General features: G+C 46.1%; 1 protein-coding gene across 1 annotated transcript in view; it reads right to left on the bottom strand.

The window, feature by feature from the left end:
* Positions 1-136: 136 nt before the first annotated feature.
* ADAP1 (ArfGAP with dual PH domains 1) overlaps positions 137-24,525 on the bottom strand; it is a 71,899-nt gene continuing 47,510 nt past the window's right edge. Inside the window, exons 6-11 of the mRNA XM_053364671.1 lie at positions 21,864-22,010; positions 17,089-17,172; positions 11,028-11,090; positions 8,508-8,579; positions 6,299-6,527; positions 137-5,110 (exon numbers count right to left, since the gene is read on the bottom strand). Of these exons, the coding sequence (XP_053220646.1) occupies positions 5,082-5,110; positions 6,299-6,527; positions 8,508-8,579; positions 11,028-11,090; positions 17,089-17,172; positions 21,864-22,010 (624 nt within the window). The 3' untranslated portion in view covers positions 137-5,081. The remainder of the gene's footprint in view (positions 5,111-6,298; positions 6,528-8,507; positions 8,580-11,027; positions 11,091-17,088; positions 17,173-21,863; positions 22,011-24,525) is intronic.

The raw sequence follows: 24,525 nt of genomic DNA, 5'->3' as shown, positions 1-24,525 counted from the left end.
TCATTGCCATACTATCCAACAATTCTTCCTGTACTTTACCTATCTCCTTAACTTCTATATTTTGAAAACTCTTTTATCATGTTGCCTACGTCACCAATTTATTTGCTGCACAAATTTAACCAGACATTTGTCTCCATTGATCAGACAGAATAATAATTTATTGGCATGGATGACATTTAGTACCAAATTTTTTTTATAACCAGCGACTTAACACATGTATGCAATGGATAAGAGGGCATTTATCTTACAAACACTGACTTAAGAAAGAAATGCATTCTATTCTGAGACTTGAAACATACCAGCTTCACCCATTCTCCCTTTTACTGAAGTTGAGCAATCATTTCAGGGGAAACCAGGGCTGTATTGTGTGTGGCACTGATACTGCTGTGGGTGTGCTCTCTCTTACATAATTTGAGAAATTGGTGGAGATTATTGTTGAGCCTGTGGGGGAGCGAGAATTAATATAATTCAGCAGTGCTGGGGGGGGGGAGGAGAGACGAAGCGCCAACCAAGTGGTAGAGCAAGCAGATGTTGGCAAAGCATGAAGGCTGGCTAAATCTGTCAGTATTACTATAATAGAAAGGTAAACACAGCTAGAACCATAAGAGGGGGCGTGTGGCTTATAATAGCGTAAGGCAGAAATATTTACCATATTGTAACTTGTTTGCTAACTTCAGGAGTCCCAGCGAAGGTTTGTTAGTTGGGGGTGGTTCTCTGGCAGCAGCAAAATCTATGAACTTCTGCAACAGCCACTTAAAGGTGAAGGTAAAGGGACCCCAGGCAATTAAGTCCAGTCGCGAACGACTCTGGGGTTGCGACGCTCATCTTGCTTTACTGGCCAAGGGAGCCGGTGTTTGTCCACAGACAGCTTCTGGGTCATGTGGCTAATATGACTAAGCCACTTCTGGCGAACCAGAGCGGGGTAAAAAAGGAGCAAGAAAAACCTATGATCTCATGCCCTCGGCCAGGAATAGCCAGCACAGTGCCTCCAGATATTGTTGGACTCTTCCTCCCATCAGTCCTAGCCGCCCTGGTGAATGATAAGGCATGATGGGAGCCGTAGTCCAACAACCTCTGCAGGACAACCATTGCAGCTAATGGGTCTTTCACCAAATCTATATGGACTTTGCTTCCTGACATGTTTCTGATGCATTCCCCCTGTAGTGGTTTGTTTGGGGGTTGTTGTTTTTTTGGAACAATAAATATTACCACTGTTGTGTAAACTGGGGTTGTTTTGTTGAGGAGGGGAGGCTTATAGGGACCGCTTTGGGTTAGAGGGGGGTGGGCTTAGCAGAAAGCCCTCCAGAGCGCCCCCTTTCTGTGTCAGAGGGCTCTTGCGAGTGTGCACCTGATAGAGGCAGCAGCAGAAGATGCCAAGGTCCCAATGCCACTGTTGCAATTTCCCACAATGGCCCTGATGTAGCATCACTGCAGAACATTGTGCAAAACGAACACAGCAGTTCCCAACCCCAGCTGCTTTGTTTTGTTCGCTGAAGGCGGTGGGTGGTAGCCAGAACAGGCACCAGCAATGCTTTTGGTTGGGACAGTGGGACCACCAGCAGCTACCCAAAGAAGCTGCATGCTGAGCCTGGGAAATAGCCCTTTCAGTCTTCTATAGGAATCTCTTGGGAACAGAACCATTTCACTTCCACACTTCCCACCCACCCAGCCGCCAGCAAGCTGCGATTAAGTCAACCCTGGGTGGAAACCAATAGGGATGTTCTGTCCATTGCTCTTGCCCACAAGCCGCTCCTTTCAATGGACACCCTGCAGGATTTTTCTGGCACTCCCTGAATGAGGCAGTGGCATTGCAGAGTCCGGGCCCAAAACAAGTAATGCCCTGAGGACCAGCTCCATTCTGCTCATCAGCGTGAAAAGGATACAAACCCAGTACAAGACTGGGACAAGCTTCAGTGCAGGGATAGGTAGATCAGTGCTGGACCAAGACGTTTTGCTGCCCGAGACAAAGGATGCAGTGGTGTGTTCCCGCCCCGCTATTCACGTACAAAAACTGAACTGATTGGCAAGTGAATATTGAATTAACACCGGCAGCAAAGAGAGCTTCCTCCACCATACCTGAAGGCAGCAGGCTAGTTTGTGGGGTGCAAGGAAGGCTGCTTGAGACCCACCCAGCTGTGTCCTCCCAGCTTTTGCTGCCCACTTTGTCAAATAGTAGGGCTGGCCCAGGGTAAGATTGCAGAGATGCACTCTTGAGCAAGTCGCACACTTTCACCCTGATCCAGCAAGGGAAGTCTGTCTCTGGAAGCTCATGTGGTGTTCATTCTGAATTCATTCATCCATATTGCAATGATCAGCTGGGCCTATTGAACTTGTGTTGGGGAGGGTTGGGTGGGGGGTTCGGGCTATACAGACAGACATCCCCACCAGAGGACTCTGGTTATGTGACAAGCTGCGCATAATTAGAGCCAGATCGATTTACAGGGGGAGGAGTAGTTAAGTCAGTTGCAGCAAAATCAGCAAAGATATTAGTTTTGTGCCACATCTTATTGTGGCATGAGTTTCAGGGACTTGAGTCCACCTCCTGATAATGCCAAGGTTGCAGGATTATGGTGTGACGTGAAACTTTCTGCAAGGCCTTTTGCTTAGCCTGGAATGGTCTTGGATTGGCCATATGAAGAACCTTTGTTTCGTCAAAGCATCCATCTGTTATTAACATCACAGGCAGATTCCCCATCCTTCAGGAAGTTTCGGGGCTCGATTCCCCCACCATTTTCTCTCAGAGCAGTGTGCTTTTTTTGTTAAGGTCACTTCTCAAGTTACAATTTAGCAGCACAGAAGGAACATTGAAAGTCACCCTTGTCCAGAGAGCCCTGTGCGCACACTCATGCACACAAGGTTTCCCCATTCTCTTCCATGGATGGGACAAGTGCAGTATCCACCTGGCCATACCAATGCATAGGTACGGCCCAGCCAGTTTCAAGACCTATGGAATCCAGTGGGAGAGATTTAAGCATGTGCTTAACCCTCATTGAAACGAACAGGTGATGCAGGCCAATCCCAGAAAATCCCACTGCACTGATAGGAAGCTGGCTTATACCAAGTCAGACCAAAGGTACCTCACTCAGTATTGGCTTCACTGACCGGCAATGGCACTCCACAGTTTCAGGTAAGAGTTTTTCCCAGCCCTAATTGGAGATGTGGGGATTGAACCTGAGACCTTCTGCATGCACAACAGGTGTTCTGCCCACTAAGATACTCCCATTCCCAAGCAGCGCACAGGATTGCAGCCTTAAAAGTGCTTAGCTTGCTGATTTGTGCCCAGTTTCCCACATACTAATTTTTATCTCAAACCACACCTGTCACACAAAGCCATTCAACCATTTTCGGGAATAAAGTGTGTATGCGGGCACACTTCCAAAGGACTGGATATATTTCAGCTCGGTAGCAAGAGTCCAGCTGAGAATCCCATGATGTTAACAATGAGCTTATGTGGAAGAAGTTTTCCTGTTAATTTTTACAACGAATGGCTCCCTTTGTTAATGAAAATCGGAAGAAAGTCACAACATTCTCTGGGCTCAGAAAGGAAAGGTAGGTCTGATTACCACGCTTCAGGCTGGGCCTGCTCAATCTGTGGCCTCCCAAGTAAAAATTAAATATAGGTAGCCACATTTTTTGGCCTACATCAATAACCTCAGAGAGGTAGCAAAACAGATTCTAAAGAGCCTCTCTGGTGGACCAGTTTTGTTGGAGCTGAGGAGGAGTGTGTGAAAAGTTTCTCTTTCTCTACCTTTTCCATGGCTTCCACCACTTTTCTTGTGATGGTGCCAGCATTATCAGTTGCACTCCTGGGAGTCCATCAAGAGTGAGGTCAGAAGCCATCGCCCTCACTCCAAAATGGCTTCATCACAAGATCATGTCAACAAATGGAATCATCACCAGAACAGGGACTAGATTTCATTGCGCTGAAGCCCAGTAGGTCAAAGAGAGCAAAGAAAAAGACACACACTTGGAGCTGCAAGCATAATTGCCACGACAGGTAAACTTTGCCCCCTCTGCTTATTGGGTGGGGGGTGAAATTAGGGGAGGGACTTTTTAACTCGGCCACCAAGTTGCCTGCCTCAGCCCAGAACCACACTGGGCTGCATGGCTTGGAATAACCATCTTCCATTTGAATGCGCTGAACAGGTCCCAATGCCTAAACACCAGTGGTTGTTCAAAGAGTGAGGAGAGACAGAGGCAGAGGTATCTGAGTGGCGGTGTGCTCACTATCAAAGGAGCTTCAGATTGGTGGTGACCTCACTGCCAGCGCCTCGCCCTCTCATGACAAGCACGCTGGTGGGGGAGCACCACTTCCTCTGCCTTCCCCCTCACGTGCTGCCACTGCCACACGCCATGACCAAAGCCATCTCATCCAGCAGAGGTGGACCTGCTGCTTAGACCTGTAGCATCACAAGGCGATAGGCGAACCACAGACCAATGCACATAAACGTTTCGTCAAACAGTTGTATGAAGTGACGCTTCGCAGGATGCGGTGACCAGCCGACGGTTGTCTTTTGCTGAAATGTCAGCATCGTGCACAGTGCTTCTGGGCTTCATGATGATTCTTCCTAGTGGGTTTAAGCATAACAAAGGACACCCTTTCTGGGGTGTTTTCTCAGTATATGTCAAGCAAACAGCTGCCATCCTCTGAAAAAGACATCCTTGGTCGCTGGAGATGTTTAGACCCTTTAAGAAAGTGTTTGGGCAACACTGCTGCTTAAGGAGGGAGTGGACTGTGTGGGTATTTTCCCAAATCTCTAGTGGTGAGCCTCTTGCCAAATGTCACATGTTCAAGGACAACGTCCCCAAGGGAAGTGCTTCAGACAGCCTGAGATGTTAAGAAATGCATCCTCACCTCCAGCTTAGGAAATGCAACTTTTCATATGTATTAAAAAAAATGTCTGCTTTGGCCCCACAACACTGTTGTCGCCGGCCCAGAGGCCCCTGTTATAGCACCTCCCACCTTGCTAGTCCGACGTGATTCGCTGAATATGTTGTCGTTGCTCACATTGCAAGGAACAAACAATGTTATTGGGTTGTAAACAGATTCTCCTTCCTTGGTTCTGTCCAGCATGATACTACTATGGTTTATGCTTGAAATGGGCTTCCACTGTGAAGAGGGGGGAAACAACAGCATTAAACCACTGACATATAAAGGACAGCGGCAATCTTAAGTGGTTAGTGGCTAAACCATGCCTGACCATCCAACGTAAGTTCTCCTCATAGTAGACCTATTGGGCTTAATGAACCCAAGCTAGTTGTGTCTTTTAATTCCAGTAGGTCTGCTCTATGTACAAAACAGGATGCAACCCAGTGTCTTAAAGTTCAGCCAGTTAGTTGATTGATTTAAATGCTTTTGATTGATTACAAAACTACTAATACAAACCACAGATGGCAGGTACATAATAGTTTTGGAGGGAACATCAGATAGATGATAGATAGATAGATAGATAGATAGATGATAGATAGATAGATAGATGATAGATAGATAGATGGATGGATGATAGATATAGATATATTCCATAGAAACTTAACAAAGAGGGTTAACTTTAAAAATAAAAAAATCAGACCAGCAGTCAGAGTAAAAACCACACAGGAATCTCTCTCTAAAAAAGTACAGCACAAAGTGCATCTTTTAAAATATGGTGTATATGCTAAGAACAAAGAAAGTACTGTATACTTCTTTGTTTTATTCCCTATGCAGAGTGAATCAATTAATTAATAGCTTGATTGATGAAAAGTCTGTCAATTGATTTAATTCCTGGGCATACATTCGAAAATCCCATTTCCGCTGCACATTTAAGGCAGGACCATGCCACCTGAAACAGTCATGAGTTCCCCCCCAAGATCCTGGTAATTGTAGTTTGCTAAGGGTGCTGAGAGTTGTTAAGAGACCAGTCCTCCACTCCCAGAGCTTCAATTCCCAGAGTGGTATAACAGTCAGTCCCTTTTCCTAGGGAACTCTGGGAATTGTGGCCCTGGGAGCGGCATAGGGGCCTCCTAACAACTCTCAGCACCCTTAACAAACTACAGCTCCCATAAATCTTTAGGGTGAGCCATGCCTGTGGTATGATAGTGCTTTAAATCGTGTGAATGTGGCCTAAGAGAGCTTCCTCTGTCTCTCCACCTTCTTGCCTTCTAAATGACAAATGAGGAAATCCATTTTTTCCTCCCTTACAGGGCTTAGGTCTTCCTTTCAGCAGCGAGTGCTGGGAACCGAATCTTCAAAACACAAGCTGTGCCACCGAACCATGATGACCCGCCATCATTCCCAGTCATGTCCCACCCCTCGCCTCACCTGCATATTCCTGCGGCAGCATTGGCCTACTGATCACTTTCTGGAAAGCTGCGATCCACTCCAGCTGGTCGCTTTCCGTCTCGCAGGCAAAAAGGAACTTCCTGTCTGGAGTCACGATGGTGATTCCATGTTGCCAGTGATTTCCCTGGATGGACGGCGGGAGCCCTTCCAAGACCTTGTAGCTGTTTTCTTTGCTTCCAATAAAGACTTCCCCCCTGGCGAAGGCATCCTGTGCGGGCGACATAGCATAGGATCTCAGAAGATCAAGGAGGCACCGGCATTTTTTTCTTCCAAAAATTCATCCATGTCCCCTAGATTCCAAAGGCCTGACACAGCTGTCCCTGTTCAAAATGGCTTCGGGGCTTATGACAAAGAACTGTTGCTATATATCTCCTATGATGAAGGCATTGCATGAGATAACAAACAAAATTATCGCAGATCAGCTGACGTAATGTCCCTGCCTTCTTGGCTTCAAAGATTTCTGCAGCAAGTTGGTTTTGGGTGGGGGTGGGGTAGGGGTTAAGGTTTATTTCAGGCAACTGGAAACTACAATTCCCTTCTTGCACCACCCTTTCTCAACAGAGGCTTCCAAGCTGTATACAAAAAACAAAACCCCAACCTTTCAAGGAAGCCATTTCAAAATGAACAGGAAGTCTCTCCCATTTTTTCCAGGATCCCAACTGATCCCCAGCATCCTTGACAGAAGCAACTCCACACAAAAACTGCAGGGAGGGAGATGTTGCAGCTTCAGACAGTAATTTATTCCACTGCCCATCTGTTCTCAGTTTTCTTTTTCTCCCCCATTCATCTCAATCAGTCTGCGCATCTCCAACTTGAGGCTAAAAAATTGTGTCCTAGCTTTTCTGTGAAAGGGCAAGAGCATAAGAGGACCCCTGCTGGATCAGGCTAGTGGCCCATCTTGTCCATCATCTTAGAATCATGGAATTGTGAAGTTAGAAGGGATCCCAAGGGTCATCTAGTCCAACCTCATGCAATGCAGGAATCGCAGCTAAAGAAAGCCTGGCAGATGGTCATCCAAACTCTGCTTAAAAACCTCCAAGGAAGGAGAGTCCACAATCTCCTGAGACGATCAAAGAGCTCTTCCCATCACCTCGCATGGATAGCTCAGTTGGTTAGAGCATGGTGCTGATAACGCCAAGGTCGCTGGTTTGATTCCCACATGGGACAGCTGCATTGCAGGGGGTTGGACTAGATGGGATCAATTCTATGATTCTATCAAAAAGTTCTTTTGAATGTTGAATTGGAATAATATTTCTTGTCATTTGAATCCATTGATTCAGGTCCTACTGCGTGGAGCAGCAGAAAGTAAGCTTTCTCCATCTTTCACTTGACAGCCCTTGAGATATCTGAAGATGGCTATCCTATCTCCTCTCAGTCTCCTCTTTACCAGGCTTATCACACCCAACTCCCTCAACCATTCCTCAAAAGGCTTGGTTTCCAGGCCCTTGATCATCTTGGCCTTTGGTCCAGGTCCTTTGGTCCCCCTCCTCTGCACAGGTTCCAGATTGCCAACATCCTTCTTGAACTGTGGTGCCCAGAACTGGACATAGGACTCCAGGTGTGGTTTCACCAAGGCAGAATAGATTTGTTCTATTCTCACAGTGGCCAACCAGATGCCCATAGGAAGCCCATAAGCGGGACATGAGCACACCACCACTTCCCCCCCACTTGCAGTTCCCCAAAACTGGATAGATCAATTTAGTTTCATTCCATGACAGTTTTGCACATGTTCATTCATAAGTCTGTCCCATCTTATTTCTGGGACCAGTGGGACAGAAATGAATGGACGAATGAACAAACAAACTGCATCACAAAATTCAGAGAACAGTGAAATTCAAAGGATACTCCTGTTCTGATCTGTGTAAGGAGGTACAAATTGGGTTGATTGACTTAAAAATGTGAACTGAACAGAATCCACCCTTATCTCTAGTCTTCGCTGGCCCTTAGTAATTCCCCTCCCCACTCATGGAACATTTATAAGCCACTTGATCAAAAAATTATAAATATATATAAAACTGCCACCACTGAAAACAAATCTGTTTGAAAACAAATATGCATAGAATTGTTATCATTAAAAGCAAATATAAAAATCCTTTGGGAAAGTGGAATGTTGTGAAATCCTGCCATGAAGTTCTGCGGGTGCCCGTCCCTGGACCAGCCTGAGATCATTAGCAGACATAGGCCTTACCAGGGGATCTTTGAAATACATTAGTCTTCTGTCATCCATGGTGAACCACCGCTTCTTGAAGCCTTCAGTTTGCTAAAGAGTGGGAAAGAGGGAATAAACAGTGGGGGAAAACATTTGTATTACATGGAGTTCAGGGGGACTTCTTTCCAATAAGTTTGCTTAGGAGGGCAGCTACGGATCATTAATTTATTTCTTCAGGTGTGAATAGAGCATGTTGAAATGCAATACCAAAATGTAGATATGACAATTAATTTTTTTCCAACAATGCTACCAATGCTTGAACAACTTTCTTCCCCCCTACAAAGGACAGTGTCAATTAAAGTATGGTGAAAAGCCTAGATTTATTTAATTTGCAGCTAATGAATTGGTTAGCCACAGAGACAGCTTGATTAAAATGCTATTGGCTCACGGCAACAAGAAAATAATTAATCTCTCTGCACGTCTTCTTAATTAGGATAGAGATGGTGAAGTGTGAATAGTGAGCAAGACTGGTGCACTTGCCTTCGAGGCTAGATTTAGGAATGGATGACCCAAGAAACTGCCTAGGATGTGGCGTCTGGAGATAATTGCCAGGTTCAAGGTATACACATGATAAGTGCACCGTTCCGAAGTTCAGAGTCTTCATCCCAGCTCGGGATCCAAACTTGGAGGGTTAAGTACCCGCCAGTTTGGAAGAGGAAAATGGCGCCTCTCAAAAATAAGATAGTGATTTCTATTTACTCAGGGCACTCCCTAGCTATGCAGAATATACAAGTTTGAAAATTAACAAAAACAAAAATTAACCCAAATACAGCCTGATCAAGACCTTTGAGCTTCTGGGCCTTTCATAATGTTGAGATGTCAGTTGAGAGGGGCTGTGTGAGGCCTCTCGGCTCCAGTGACAGAACGCCATGGTCCAATGTGAGTTGAGGGAGCTGGACAGCAGGGCATGGAGACTAAGGAAGACTGCTTGGCCCCTCACCTTAGTGACTGAACAAATCCCAAGCTTTCAAATAAACTATAAACACAGATATGCAGGGCTGTCTTGTGTGTTGCACAGAATGTCACATGTGTCTGCCAGTCAGGCAGACGTCATGGGTGTGTGGCTGGTGCAATGAGCTCCTACGCCCCAGGGAATGAGTTTGTTCCCTTGAGGCCAAGATGGCTGACCTGGAGAAGATGAAAGAGGCTGAGACGTTGGTGAACACGATATCTGTGTCCCACTCCCAGTTTGATAGCTCCCTGCTGTTACGGAGAAGGAGGGTCTCCAGGAAAGATGGCATCACTCTGAGGGAAATTATCCCTTAGAAAGGGCCCCATTTCCCTGGGGAACGAGGAGTTGTTCTGTCATGCCAAGGATACTCTCGCAATGGATGGAGATACTCCCGATAGTGGGCGATTTGATCATCTGGGGCCTAGACAGCTAGGTTTATGATGCGAGTGCAGGCGGCATAGTGATTTGCCTTCCTGGCACAGTGTCTGTTATACAGCGCCCATAATTCTTTGCAGGAAGCAATGGATGCCACTTTAAGTGCCTTGGAGGACAAAATATGGTATATAAATGGAATAAATAAATAAATAATGCAAAAACAAAAAGATTGTATGCAAAACAGCTCCATTTGACCAATGGTGGCTGTGTTTGAATAATTCAGCTTTTTTTAAAGCAGAATTTGGGGTCCAAAGCTTTTTGGGGTTCGGTGCTTCAGGCCCCCAAACACACCCCAAATCTAGGCCAGTTTAAGGCACTCTTTATGACTGACCCCGTCCAGAGCTACTTGAGTCAGTCAGCCCCAAACAGCTGCTGCTTTGCCCTGCTATTACGGGGCAAACTATTACGAGGTTTCAGCTGTCTAGCTAGTGTAAAAATATCGTAGCCATTTTGGGGTTTCACATCATGGCCTCCGGAATTTGCTTGTACTACAAAGTATACTGGTATATGTCAGCTTTCTAGCTCATGGAGAAATACCCCAAAGATTTATTTATCTTTGGATGTGACGGCCGCTTCATTTTAGATCTGATGTGATGCCGTGGCTTCCAGCCATAAAATGCAAACACGATGCGGATTTTTAAGCCGTCTATTTCCAGTTTACAACATAGTGCGTAGTAGACGGAGCAATGTGGAAAACATGGCTATATATAGGGCTTGAGCACAGAGCACTGATGCACAAGATACATAGTGTGGTCTTGCGAGTGTCCAACTAGGACCTGGGAGACCAAGTCTCAACTCCTCAGCCAGAAAGTTCTCTGGGTGACCCTGGAACAGTCACTGTCCCTCAGCCTAATGTCCCTCACAGGGTTGTTGTGAGGATAAAATGGAGAGGAGGAGAGCTATGCAGGCTCCCTTGAGCTTCTCAGAGGACAAGTGGGATGTGGTTGCAATAATAAATAAATATAAAATAGTAAGTCAGAGCATCATGGTTGGCAGGTAACGTGTGGCAGAACATTGATAAAACACTTCAACCCACCCCAAAGTTTCTAAATAGCACAAATAAAAATATTCTTTCTTTTTTGCATAGACAGAAAACATAACGTGCCCCCTACCTTTGGCCCAGTCTTTTCCATGTATCCTTCCTTCAAGTAGTTCCTGGAAAGCTTTGGCACCAGCTAGAGTTGGTGAGAAATAAGGGACAGTGATACTGCAGGTAGTAGATAGTGGGTAAAAAAAAAACAATGCATGAGGAAAAACTTGGGTGTTAATGGACTCAGTACAGATTTGGTTGACCATTTTAGCCAGAGCTTCTGGGGAAAAACAGAAGTCAGATGAGAATTAGCAGACACGACACAGTTCAACAGCTGGCACACAATTCCCACATGGTCTTCCCATCCGTTGCTCTGTGCTAGTTGAGGGTTTGATCCCCCCAAGATATAGGCTGCAACCCTGCAGGTGAGAATCCTCAGAGCCCAGGGATCCAATGTGGCCCTGCAGTCCTTTCTCTCTGGCCCTTGAATCCACACTCTCCCAGTCCATGCCACCTCCAGCCCTTTTGGAATGCCTCCTTGAACTGCGGCAATGCCTCTTGCTTGCCTGGGTGGATAGAGGGCTGTGTCAAAACCTCTGGCTTTTTGCAGCCTAATATTAGGCTGCAAAAAGCCAGAGGTTTTGACACAGCCCTCTATCCACCTAATATGCAAAGCTGGGTGGCACTGTGGGTTAAACCACAGAGCCTAGGACTTGCCAATCAGAAGGTCAGTGGTTCAAATCCCCGCGACGGGGTGAGCTCCCATTCCTCGGTCCCTGCTCCTGCCAACCTAGCAGTTCAAAAGCACGTCAAAGTGCAAGCAGATAAATAGGTACCGCTCTGGCGGGAAGGTAAACGGTGTTTCCGTGTGCTGCGCTGGTTCGCCAGAAGCGGCTTTGTCATGCTGGCCACATGACCCAGAAGCTGTATGCCGGCTCCCTCGGCCAATAAAGCGAGATGAGCGCCGCAACCCCAGAGTCGGCCACGACTGGACCTAATGGTCAGGGGTCCCTTTACCTTTACCTTTATGCAAAGCTGAGAGGTGCTTCCATTGCTCTGCCTCATGCCCATAGAGGAATGTCAGCCGCAAGCTGTAAAAGTTCCCCCACATGCTGTATGCATGTAGCTGGGAATCATTCCTACTGGACTCAATAGGACTTACTTCTGAGTAGAAAGAACTGGAAAAATCAGGGGGCTTCAGTCATTACCACAGTTCCCCCCAGCACCTGACAGTGCTTGAACATTTATAGTGCATTCCCAAAAGCACACCAGAGAGAACAAATTGCCCTAGACACAGCTAAACAGAGTGCATTCTCAGGCAAAACTCTTGCAAGCAAATGAGATGCCAAAACACTGGTGAAGATCTGGGAGCTCTGGGGACCTTGAAATGCAAAAGGGAGTGCACCAATCGCTTAAATCAAGAAGGAGAGCACAAATCACTGAAACGAAGAGCATTTTCAATATGGGGAATGGATGTTGTTGTTTTTATAAAGTATTGTTTTTAACACTCAATTGGGAGCTGCCCAGAGTGGCTGGGGAAACTCAGCCAGATGGGCGGGGTATAAATAATAAATTATTATTATTATTATTATTATAATTATTAGTGGGGAACCTCTTATCCACAGTTCCTCACCGAAGCCTCACCTTTTGGCCCATGGGGGTCTTTTTAGCTAACTTCACCCACCTGCCTGGATGTCAGACTTAAAAGAAGCACAGGTCATGCACTGAAATGCTTGGTTCACTTGAATAAGGGACTTGAGCATTGAAAACTGAACTTTGTAAATTTCAAGGCAATGCTCTACTGCAGTTGGTTAGGTCAAAGCAATCCAGAAAAAGGGAGATACAGCTTTCAGCAGCAATTGCATCAATCTGCAGCTAGTTTAATCAACAAAACACTTATCGCTAACAAACAAATGATCAGAAACACCATTATTCACCGCCCATAAGATTCATCTATGTACCAATCCATTGCAATTCACCCAGAATTAACAAATCCATCATTCAAACTGAAGAATCAGGAGAGACATGATCGATTAATCCTTTCTGCTGCCAGAATCTCTTTCAGCTGATACATGAACTCAAGGTCCCTCTTTAGGTGAATGCACATAAAAAATAGCCGCTTTAAAAGAAACCCTCACATTTAGATTGAGACCCTTCTATAGTGAACTTGTCAGTGCTGAAAGTCTGTTGCAAGAAGGTTCAAAAGCTCATTTTTATAAATGCCACAGAATTAGGGGTCTGGCAATTCCAGTTCTCTCTGTCTCTCATTTTTCCAATCTTAAATTCACTTCTCTATATTTCAACAATTTGTGATTTATTTAGCTGTGATTACTGCATTGCAAGGGGTTGGACTAGATGTCACTGGGGGTCCCTTCCAACTTTACAGTTCTGGTGTGGGTCTGTCTGTCTGTCTGTATACAGGAACCTTTTAACATCTGTTTTGTAAGTATGTGTATTTGTGCTTATTTCTATGATTCTAATTATTCTAATTAACTATTGGCCTCAGTTCAAGGTGCTGATTTTGGTGTATAAAAAAATAAACAGCTTGAGATCAGGCTTCCTGAAAAATCATCTCACCCCTTATTTACCCAACTACTCACTGTGCACCGAGGGCTTCTTGCAGATACCATCTTATAGGGAGGACCTGTCCCTTGGAGTCCCTGCCTCTTGACAGGCATCTTCTCTGCTGTCTTTTCAATGCCTACTGAAACCCTTTCTCTTTCAACAAGCCTTTTAAGTAGAGCTCTTTCCCCCATCCTGCATTTAGACTGAATTGGTTTCTGGATGTTCTAATTGTTTGCGTATTTGCCGCCACAAGCAGGATATAGGTTGTTGTTGCAGTCTAGCAAGCATCTGGAAGTCTACAAGCTCCCCATCCCTGTGCACAAAGGTAACAGCTCTCTCCTTCTCTGCCTCCCATTAAAAAGCAACAACACCCTGTGAAATATACTCAGAGTCAAGAGTGGATTTCATGCTCCTTATTCAGCTCATAGTGGTGAGGAGGAATGGAAGTTCCCCCAGAATGTCTGCTTTATATACATTATTTACACAATGGGCCCCACGTGATTGGCTAATTACGGGATTCTCCTGTAGGCCAATCAGGGTGCGGATTCACTTCCACCTGGAGCTGGATTGGGTGGCTCCTGTGGACCAATCTGCTGCATTCTGAATCCTATTGTTCTAGGACCAATCAGACTGCTGCATTTTGGATCCTATTCAACTCAGTACATAACACCCTGGCATCAAGAGACACTATTGTTCTGAACCACAAGCTCCTATTTAGCTATTCTCTAGCCATTCAAGGCTTCTCCATGAATTTCTCTACTCCCTCTTCAAAGGGGTCGACACCGTACCTTGTGGCAGGTAGTTCCATAGGCCATATTTTTTGAGAAAGCTGTTAGCTGCCCTGGGCTCTGGTGGGGGGAAGGGCAGAGTATTGGGAAGCAATGAACATAAATGAATAAAGTTAATTCTGCAATGTGCGAAAAGTGTTTTGTTCATTTCGCCTGCCCTGAATCTTCTGAATCATAACCCTGCCAAAGAAACATCCCCACTTGTCTAAATGTCACAAACAAGGTGTAGCTCAGGGACAGAACACCTGCTCTGAAGGTCAGGTCCACAGCATCTCCCTATTTGCAGGGCTGAAAAGGGCTAGAGAACCTCTGGGTTTGGTGCACCAGTAGTCTGACTCATGAAGCATGATAGAATCATAGAATCACAGAATTGTAGAGTTGGAAGGGACCCTGAGGATCATCTAGTCCAACCCCCTGCAATGCAGGAATATGCAGCTGTCCCTTACGAGGATCGAACCTGCAACCTGGGCATTCTCAGCACCAAGCTCTAACCAGCTGATCCGAGACATGTGCAGACAGCAAGCCATCCAGGCTGCAGCCGTCTGGGCCACTGGGGTGAATAAGTACTGTATTTTTTGCCCCATGGGGTGCACCGGCCCATAGGGCGCACCTATTTTTGGGGGGGGGGAATAAAGAAAAAAAATTACTTCCCCCGACCCCAGCCCCCAGAACAGGCTGCTATCCGCAAGCCTAGGGAGCCCGGCGGGAAGTCGCGCCGGGCTCCCAAGGGTTGCGGAGAGCTGCCCGAAGCCCGGGGTGCACTCCGCTGCGCTCCCCAGGTTTCGGGCTGCAGGCAGCTGTCCGCAAGCCTTGAGAGCCCGGCGGGAACTCCCGCGGGCTCCCAAGGCTTGCGGATAGCTTCCTGAAGCCTGGAGAGAGAAAGGGGTCGGTGCGCACCGACCCTTCTCGCTCTCCAATCTTCAGCGAAAGCCTGCATTCGCCCCATAGGATGCACACAGATTTCTCCTTCATTTTTGGAGGGGAAAAAGTGCATCCTATAGGGCAAAAAATACGGTACTTGAAATACTTATGGGGATCCACGACAGGGCCTGATTTCTGCTACAAACAGAGCCTCAGAGTGGGAGGAAGAACAAGACACTCCAAAGGACCCCCATCAGCACAAAATGTACTGCAATGATTTTATAATCCAAAGGAGTACATTCAGCCAAGCCAAAATGCTGATCAACCATTTCTTTTGGCCAAGGGCAAGAGAGAAGACAATGCCATTTTTTCTCCCACTACTTAAGCAGTGCAGTTGCATGATTAAAAGCCATCTCTGGCTGCCGTCTCCAAAGACTGGGAGATTCAGTCCTGCTAATAATAATAATTTATTTGTACCCTACTATCTGGATGGGTTGCCCCAGACACTCTGGGCTGCTTCCAGCATATATAAAAACACAGCAAAACATTAAACCTTAAAAAGCTTCCCTAAACAGGGCTGCCTTCAGATGTTTCCTAAATGTTATATAATTACTCATCTCCTTGACATCTGACGGGAGGGCGTTCCACAGGACGGTCACAACTACCGAGAAGGCACTCTGTCTGGTTCCCTGTAACCTCACTTCTTGCAGTGAGGGAACCGCCAAAAGGTCCTTGGAGCTGGACATCAGGGTCTGGGCAGAACGATAGCAATGGAGATGCTCCTTCAGGTATACTAGACCGAGGCCGTTTAGGGCTTTAAAGGTCAGCACCAGCACTTCCATTTGTGCTCAGAAACATAATGGCCCCTTCCTGACCACTCAACTAGAAACACCTAGGAACAGGGCGAGTCAGAGCATCTAGTTCAGTATTGTCTACACTGATTGGCAGGGGCTGTTTGGTTTTTCAGGCAGGATACCAGGCAGCCTATAGGGAAATATTATTCTTTTTTTAAAAAAGTAATTTTTATTAATTTTCTTTTCTCAAAACAAGTATCCAATATCATTGCTAAACATACATTTTCCAATTCCCCTCCCCCTCCCTGTTGACTTCCCTCAACTACCATTTCTGGTTTATTACATCAGATGATACATTCCCTCCCCCCCCTTATTTATTTTTTTGATGGAACCCCTTATATGGGATTTTGTATATAAATTTTCCCTCGGCTCTTTTTGCTGGCCCATGTAGGACCAGCATGGATAGCTGGCCCCGGTAAATATTTGACGTTTTCTCCCCTTATGGCTTTGATCTATAGGCTACCACTAAAACGAGGCTGCATTTTAAGTGGCATTTTAAACTGTATTCTAACTTAAATTTTAATCAACTGTTTATTTGTTTGTTTGTTTTGTTTTTAATGTTTTTACTGTATTTCTATTCAGTGTTAGCCGCCCTGAGCCCAGTCTTGGCCGGGACATAAATAAAAAATTATTATCATTATTACAATATTATGTTATCACATTGTTGTACTTCTTGTTCTCTGTAAATAAAATGGTAAATGTTTATTTAAATCCTGCTAGTGAGACCATTTCTTTCTGTTGTTTCTGCAATATAGGGAAATATTCAACTAAATAGATCTCTCAGCCACAAGGACTTCCGGTTATGCAAATCAGCTCCCCAAATCGGGTCTACAGGGATTGGGAGAAAAACCCCAGAAGAGATTTAGGGGACATGAGGAGTGCATGGGGAAAGAAGAGGGAGGGGGAAAGAAATCCTTGTGCAAGTTGAATGCTGCTCCTAATACGCAGCTGGTGGTGCATTGTGGGTCACCCCTTGTGCAGAACGGCACTTATGGGACTCTCCCCAGGCACTGACAGCAACACATCAAGCAATGGAGAAGGTAAAAGAAAAGGCAAGAGAGAAAGAGGAACTCACATCAAGGTCGCTCGCTCCAGGGAATGCCACTTGTAAGTAATGGAATCGAGCGGCACGAATGGCGTTGAACCAGTCCACCATTTCCTGGGAGGAGGAAGAAAACAGCATTTGAGGGGAAAGAGGCAGAAGGGAGAGCAACGAGCACGGCCATAGATGCTGCACCAGCCTCAGGTCAACTCTGATTTGATCTGAATTCAAATGCAATTTAAATTTGCTGGTGGTTACTTCTGCTGGCTTTTGTAGCATTCTGGTCTTCGCCACGACTCTTATGCGCGCTTCCTTCAAAGTCCCACTGTGTTTGCTGGGGCTCAGTCCTTAATAAGCTTAGGAATCGCCTATTCCGTGGCAACTCATTGCTTGCATTGAGAAGGAACCCCTTGTTGTTATATGCGGATGACGCGCCCATCATCTCACATTCCAGACGGGTTTGAAATATCTGCTGAGGAAGTTTTCTGATTACTGTTCTGGAAATGGTTTATCCATTAATTATGAAAAATCTAAAATTTTAGTATTCGAAAGAAGCTTCTCCCAGTCTAAATGGGTGCTGGATGGCCATAACCTTGAACAGATCATATACTTCAGTTATCACATTCCATCATACAGGATCTTGGAAGCACCACTGGCAAACCTCCCTTCAAAAGGTGGAGATCACAAAGCTAGCCATACTCAGATTCTTTTTCACAAAGGGCGGCAAATATGTTCCAGCAGCTTTAAGGGTTTCCAACGCAAAATCCATTTCCCAACTCCTGTACTCTGCAAATGTCTGGCATCATGGGGACCTGCCTAAGCTAGATGGCTTTCAGGCAAAATTTCTTGCATTAGACTTCTTGAGGTGCGGGCGGGGGGGGGAGGTTAATTATTTTGCATTTCACTGATATTTTTGTAAGCTGCCTCGTGTATTTTATCTATTACTAATACATATGTTTTAAAATAATTTCTAAACCTTTAAGATCTCTAAGCAACACATAAAAATACAAACGGGGGGGTGTGTGTAATAAAAACAGAGATTAAAAACAGAACTCTAGTAACAACAAAGTCCAATCCCATCATAGAATTGTGGCGTTGGAAGAGGACTCAAGGATCACCTAGACTAACCCCCAACAATGCAAGAATCACAGCTAAGGAACCCCCAACAGATGGCTGTCTAACCTCTGTTTAAAAACCTCCAAAAAAGGAGAGCCCAGCACTTTCTGAGGTCATTCGTTCCACTGTCAAGCAGCTCTTATCGTCACAAAGTTCTTCCTAATGTTTAGCCGAAATCTCCTTTCTTGTAACTTGAATCCACGGCTTTGAATCTTACCCTCCAGAGCAAGAGAAAACAAGCTTGCTCCGTCTTCCACGTGACAGATATCTGAAGATGGCTATTATATCCCCTCTTAGTAATCTCTTCCCCAGCTCCCTCAACCGTTCCTCAAAAGACTCCATTTCCAGACCTTTGATCATCTCAGTCACCCTCCTTTGCCCACATTTGAACTTGTCACTGTACTCCCGGTCAAGGAAAGTCTGGGTGCTGTCCAGCAACCTTTTACAGTATATTATCAATGCAGCACATTTAAAGAAATCTCCTGCTGGCCAGAGCTTGCTGCTGAGATTTGCTGCAAGGCTGGGAGACAGCCTGCAGAGGGTGCTTTGGCTACAAAGAGGTGCCCTGATGACAGAGAAAGGGCAGGCAGAGGCAGGTCAGCAGTGCTGTGTCCCCAAGGTCTAGTAAATTAAGTTCACCCTTGTATGCTTTCACGGGGATCAGAGCCGATCAAGGCTTGCCAGCTCTGTCAAAAAACGGGGTGCAAAAATGGGGAAACCTAACGCTGCCTTGCTTGCTTCTTCTACCTTACTGGAGTACAGGTTTATCTCTAATAATAATAATAATAATAATAATAATAAGCTCATCAGATCATAGAAGGCACACTTTGCAAGTCACTGGGAGGTGTCAAATCCAGAAAACCAAAACGCTTTACACAGGGTAGCCCTCTGTTTGAAGGCATCCTTGAAGCGCTGTCTGGTTCAAGTTCAGTGTAAATAAAAGCAGGGCTGTCTTAAGCATATGTGGCGCCGGGGTGCAAAGATCCACCTGGCACAGCCCCCCCCCCAGTCACCCAGTCCCAGGTGCGCAGGAGGGCAAAGCCGGCCAGCGACCTCAGCATCTTGCTGGCTCGGTTGCCCCCGAACTCGTGCCGCACAGCAGAAGAGCCCCTTGCAGCACTCCAACCAATGAGCAGGCTCTTCCTCGGACTCAACTCTCGGGCCCTGGACTCTTGGCCTGTCGCCCCTGAGAGCCCAGCGCCTGGGTGCCCTGCACCCCTATTGCCTATGTGTAAGACGGCTCTGAATAAAAGGATAGCTCAGTTGGTTAGAGCACAGTGCTGACAACGCCAAGTTTGCAGGTTCAATTCTTGTATGGGACAGCTGCATATTCCTGCATTGTGGGGGTTGGGTTGGATAATCCTCAAGGTCCCTTTCCAACTCCACAGGTCTAGGATTCAAAACAAATTCTGCGATTCACTGATTCTATGACCTTAAGAAGGGAGAGCAAGAGGGGCCCTTGACATTGCCCATCAATAGTTAGCAGCTGTGCAGCAGATGGACCAGTCACAGCTTTCCTCACTATGATACCTCTCTTCAAATTATAGTGAAAAAATCTGCATCCACCCCGATAAAAGCAGCATATGCACATTTTCTGCAAGTCAGTGAAAGGGCAACTGTCTCAAAACAAACCGCATCTGTGCACACACGGGGATGGTGATGCTGGAACATTGCTTTGGGCACTGCTATGGAGCTCTTTGCAAAGAGATCTGCATAAGGAGTTAATCACCTTTATTAATATTACCTCACCCAGGGAACTCAGCTGATGATGACGATGCGACTTTTCTCCTTGCAGATCAAGATAAGCTGGTGACAGCATGGACTAACTATTCCTAGCGAACATATTCCTAGCGACAGGCACTAAAGTAGGGGCCGCAGTGATGCTCTCTGAGCTTTAAGCCGTATCACTAATTTAGTGTGGGAATCTGATCTGCTTAGTTGCATATATGCACATTGCAATGGCTGGTGCAAATATCTATCGACCTATCTGCATCAGAAAACCGCAAGAAGAAAATGAAAGGAACTGAGGACTGGCAAGGTGGATCTCAAACCTTTTCTGATCAGGTGACATCTCCTGACTCCAGGTAACCCAGAACAGAATCCTTCTCCTCCTTCTCCTCCTCCAGAGCCATTATACTGCAGTACTAAATGATACTGTACGGCAGCGGTGGGGGACTTGTGGCCCTTTCCAGATGTTGTTGAACTCCAACTCCCATCAGCCCCACAAAGGGACATAGGAGGTTGCCTTATACCAACTCAGACCATTGGTCCATCTAGTTCAGTACTGTCTACACTGGCTGGCAGCAGCTGTCCAGGGTTATTAGTGGGGTAGGAGAGCTAAAAATAATGCCAATATATTTAACAGCTGGCAACCAATGCACCCCTTGGGTTTCAGATAGTACATGGGTAGCAGAAAGCCCTGGAAACAAATCTTCACGGCCCTCTACCGGCTATGGTGGCTCATTTGCCAGAAGTAATGTATTTAGCATTAACTCTGGAAGTGTTTACAGTGGTGCCTCGCAAGACGAAATTAATTCGTTCTGCGAGTTTCTTCATCTTGCGGATTTTTCGTCTTGCGAAGCACGGCTATTAACGGCTATTAACGGTACTTAGCGGCTTTAAGAAAAAGCGGCTTTAAGAAAAAGGAAACAAACTCGCAATTAAGAAAAAGGAAACAAACTCGCTATTAACTTAGCGGCTTTAAGAAAAAGGAAACAAACTCGCAAGAACTCGCAAGACGTTTTCGTCTTGCGCAGCAAGCCCATAGGGAAATTCGTCTTGCGAAGCAACTAAAAAAACAGAAAACTCTTTCGTCTTGCGAGTTTTTCGTCTTGCGAGGCATTCGTCTTGCGAGGTACCACTGTACTCGATTCTGACCAAACTAAGCCTCCTATGTATATTTTGGTCTCACAATGCATCTGGTATTTTGCACTTGCAACAGGAACAGGTGCGACACAAAAACACATTGAGCGATATTTGATGCACCCAACATGATGGCAAGGAAGGTCCAGGACTCAACAGAAGAGCATCTGCTTTATTGGAAATGGGCAAACAGTCTGAGCTGGTATTAAAGCAGCTTCTTTGTTCCTCCAAACATCATGCCATGCATGCGACTCCTGTCAAGGCAACATCTAACTTGCCTAGGAGCTCTCCAAGGTCCTGAAGATTTCAAACCATTTTCTGCCCTCTACATCCACTTTGTTGAAACCTACAGTCTGTTGCCTAATCTCCACTGTCAGGTGCTGGACAGCTCCAGCAGATCTCCATTCAATATCTAAGTCTTAAGATCTACAGAATGGATGGCCCTCTTGGTAGGTCCTACACCCTCAGAAATTAAGGGAATGGCAGCCAGAGGGAGGGCCTCCTCTGCAACAGCCCCTAAAATGCAGGACTCTTGTCCGAAAGAGGTACATCTGGGACTAGATTGTCATCATGTGCTGAAGATGCACCTCTTTACCCTGGTCATTGAAAAGCAGGTAAGAAATCATCATCGCCATCACAATATAATTATTTCTTCTCTGCCCAGATGGTACAAAGCTGGGAGAGATGCCACAGTTTCTTTGTTGGCACAAAAACCAAAAAACACGGGGAATGTGCAAGCCCCACCCATGGGTGCTCTCTACTGCCCTTTCCTTATGACACATGCAAGGCGGCTCTTACAGCAGCCTCCTTTCTTACTTCAGAGCTCCCACCTTGCCATCTTCATGGTAAACAAAGATGTTCCTTGTGCTGTTGTCTTTCAAGTACGTGATTTGCAGCCCGTGCGGGTTCCCGATTTTGGCAGGCTGGAAAGTGGCGTTCAGGTGCTCAATCTTCATGATTGCTTTGGGTTCTTTTGCCTGGGGGGGGGGGAGAGAGAAAGGAAACCGAGAGCAATAAGAAGCCAAGGCGAAGGCAGCAAGCATGCTCTGCAGAACACAGGTGTTCAAAACAAAAGAGCACTTTTACTGAGAGTGCAGCCTTGATCCAGTAGCTCCAGGAAGGGCAAAGGGGGCCTGACCACACACATACACCCCGGAGAAATGCGCAAAAAAGTGCTCTGTCCCCCCCCCCCACCAAATTAGCTTGATAATGTACAGTGGTAAAGATGTAAAATCACAGAATTGTAGAGTTTGAAGGGACTCTGAGGGTCATCTAGTCCAACCCCCTGCATTCCATTATTCTATTGAAAAACACTCAATATAACCTGAAACTCTGTTCTGCTTCACAGGAGATGCCACGAGTTGAATCTTCTACATGCAAAACACATACAATACTTATCAGTGATCTATGGTCCTTTTCCCTGGGAGATTCCCAGATATTTGGTCTGTGGTTGTGTACACAGCATACATTTAGAATATATGACTTCCACCTAAAGAATCCTGGGAACTGTAGTTTACCCCTCAGAATTACAGTTCCCAGCACTTTTAACTAATTACAGTTCCCAGGATTCTTTGGGGGAAGTGATGTATGTGTTAGATGTATGGCACAAGTGCAGCCTGGGGCAGCAGCTCAAATGCCTAAGTCAATTAAAAAATGCAAATAAGTAGGCTAGGCCAACAGTCAATTAAATGAAATATGGATTCACCAACATGGAACTTTAAATTGTGCTTTTATATCAAATTTCCTTTTCTGCATATACTGTAATGTTTTATGTTGCTATGGACATTGGTTAATGCGAATAAAGTTTTATTATCTATCTACACAGAACAGTTCCCTTTATTATGGTGGATGAGATCAACAGCATGACCAGTCTTTTGAAATAGCCGGGGGGGAGGGGGAATCCACCCATCTTCCACACCCAGTTAGATAGCAGTGGTTCATGATGGAGTGCTGTGGACTCTCACTTCCCCAAGGGTCAAGACAGCTTCAGACCCATATGAAAGAAAGAGCAGCAACATCTTAGCCCACTCACTGGGAAATCCCCTTTGACAGAGTAATCCAAATCATGTCTACTTGAAAGCAAACAGCACTGATTTCAATGGGGCTTACTCCTAAGTAGGTGGGTGCAATAGTGCAGCTTGGAAATGCCCTGGAGAAAGGGGCGGTAAAGGTGGTCGTATCTAAAACTGGCTTCCTGGAAAAAGAGGACAGCTTGCAACATAACTTCTATGGAACCCTGGTGCAACCACACCTCCATTTTCCAGGGCATGGCCAACATGTGGCTTTCTTAAGGACAGGCTTTTTGGAGAAGTTGCGTTCTGATTCTTGGTAGTGATGATGACTCCAGATTCTGAGCAAACTTGTGGGCGAACCCATGTGGAAGTCAGAAGGGCCAGAAACAAGACTTGATTCACCCAGCCTGTGCAACTACACCCATGACCAAGCCCAGGTAGGAGACCCTGCTGGATTAGACCAAAGGCATACCTAGTCCAGCATCATGGGAACTGTAGTTTCACCTTCACAGAGATACAATTCTCAGCAAGCTACAGTTTCCAGGATTCCTGGAGGGGACTGGTGTGTTTCAAATGTGTGCTGGATGTGTTTCAGTGCATGCTGTGGATCTGTCCCTGCTTTTCCAGGAAGTCCACAAGCGTCACAGACTGGTTGGGCATAGAGGAGTGGTGGGAGCAACCAGCTGGGGAACCCCCAGGGAAGAAGACTCAGAGCCCGGGCAGTGGTGGTGGTGGGACAATGATGATTGCTCAGAGGGAGCAGGCTGGCGGGGGGGAGGAGGTGTCAGAAGGCATGACAGGGCTTAGTGAGCTGGGAGAGTCTGTGGCAGAGAGCAGTCCAGAATCAGAGGCAGAAGCAGGAGAGGAGCGGGGCCAAGAGGCAGAGATGAGTCAGCCTGGTGAAGAGGCATGGGTGTCTCCTCTTCTTGCAGTGACAAGCTCCCCTCCCCTGCACACTTTTTCCTCTCGCCCCTCCCATCACCAGCACATGGACCCCAGAAGGTGGACCAGGTGGGGGTCTGGCCCTTGGTCCAAGGAAGGTTCCTCCCCCCTGCCTTTCACTGCTGCTTCCCCATGTCAGATTTTAGATTTAAAGTTCCTTGGGGCTGAGACCTTCCTTGGTGTGCTCCACACAATGGCACAGCCCCCGATGGTGCTACGTAAGTGATAAAAATGAGGTAGCAAGGTGTTGGAGAATAAGCATCACTAGTCTCGTCCCTAGCAGAGAGGAGTGGCAAACCAAGCTGATGGACTATGCCAAGATGGCAAAGCAGACTGGAAAACTCAGAAACCAAGAGGATAAAAACTTTATAAAATGATGGGGGCGGGAATTATAAGTTAATTAGGAGACCACTGTAAGCAATTAATATAGAGATACTATATGAAGATATTTGAAAGCAAGCAGGGGGAGTTATTATGGGGGGAGGACCAGAAGAGGAAGTTGAGGGAAGTCGGGGGGGGCGGGGCTAGGGGAATGTAT

This window comes from Podarcis raffonei, chromosome 14 (genome assembly GCF_027172205.1).
Source record: "Podarcis raffonei isolate rPodRaf1 chromosome 14, rPodRaf1.pri, whole genome shotgun sequence".
Taxonomy (NCBI): domain Eukaryota; kingdom Metazoa; phylum Chordata; class Lepidosauria; order Squamata; family Lacertidae; genus Podarcis; species Podarcis raffonei.
This window is presented reverse-complemented; position numbering and strand designations above follow the sequence as displayed.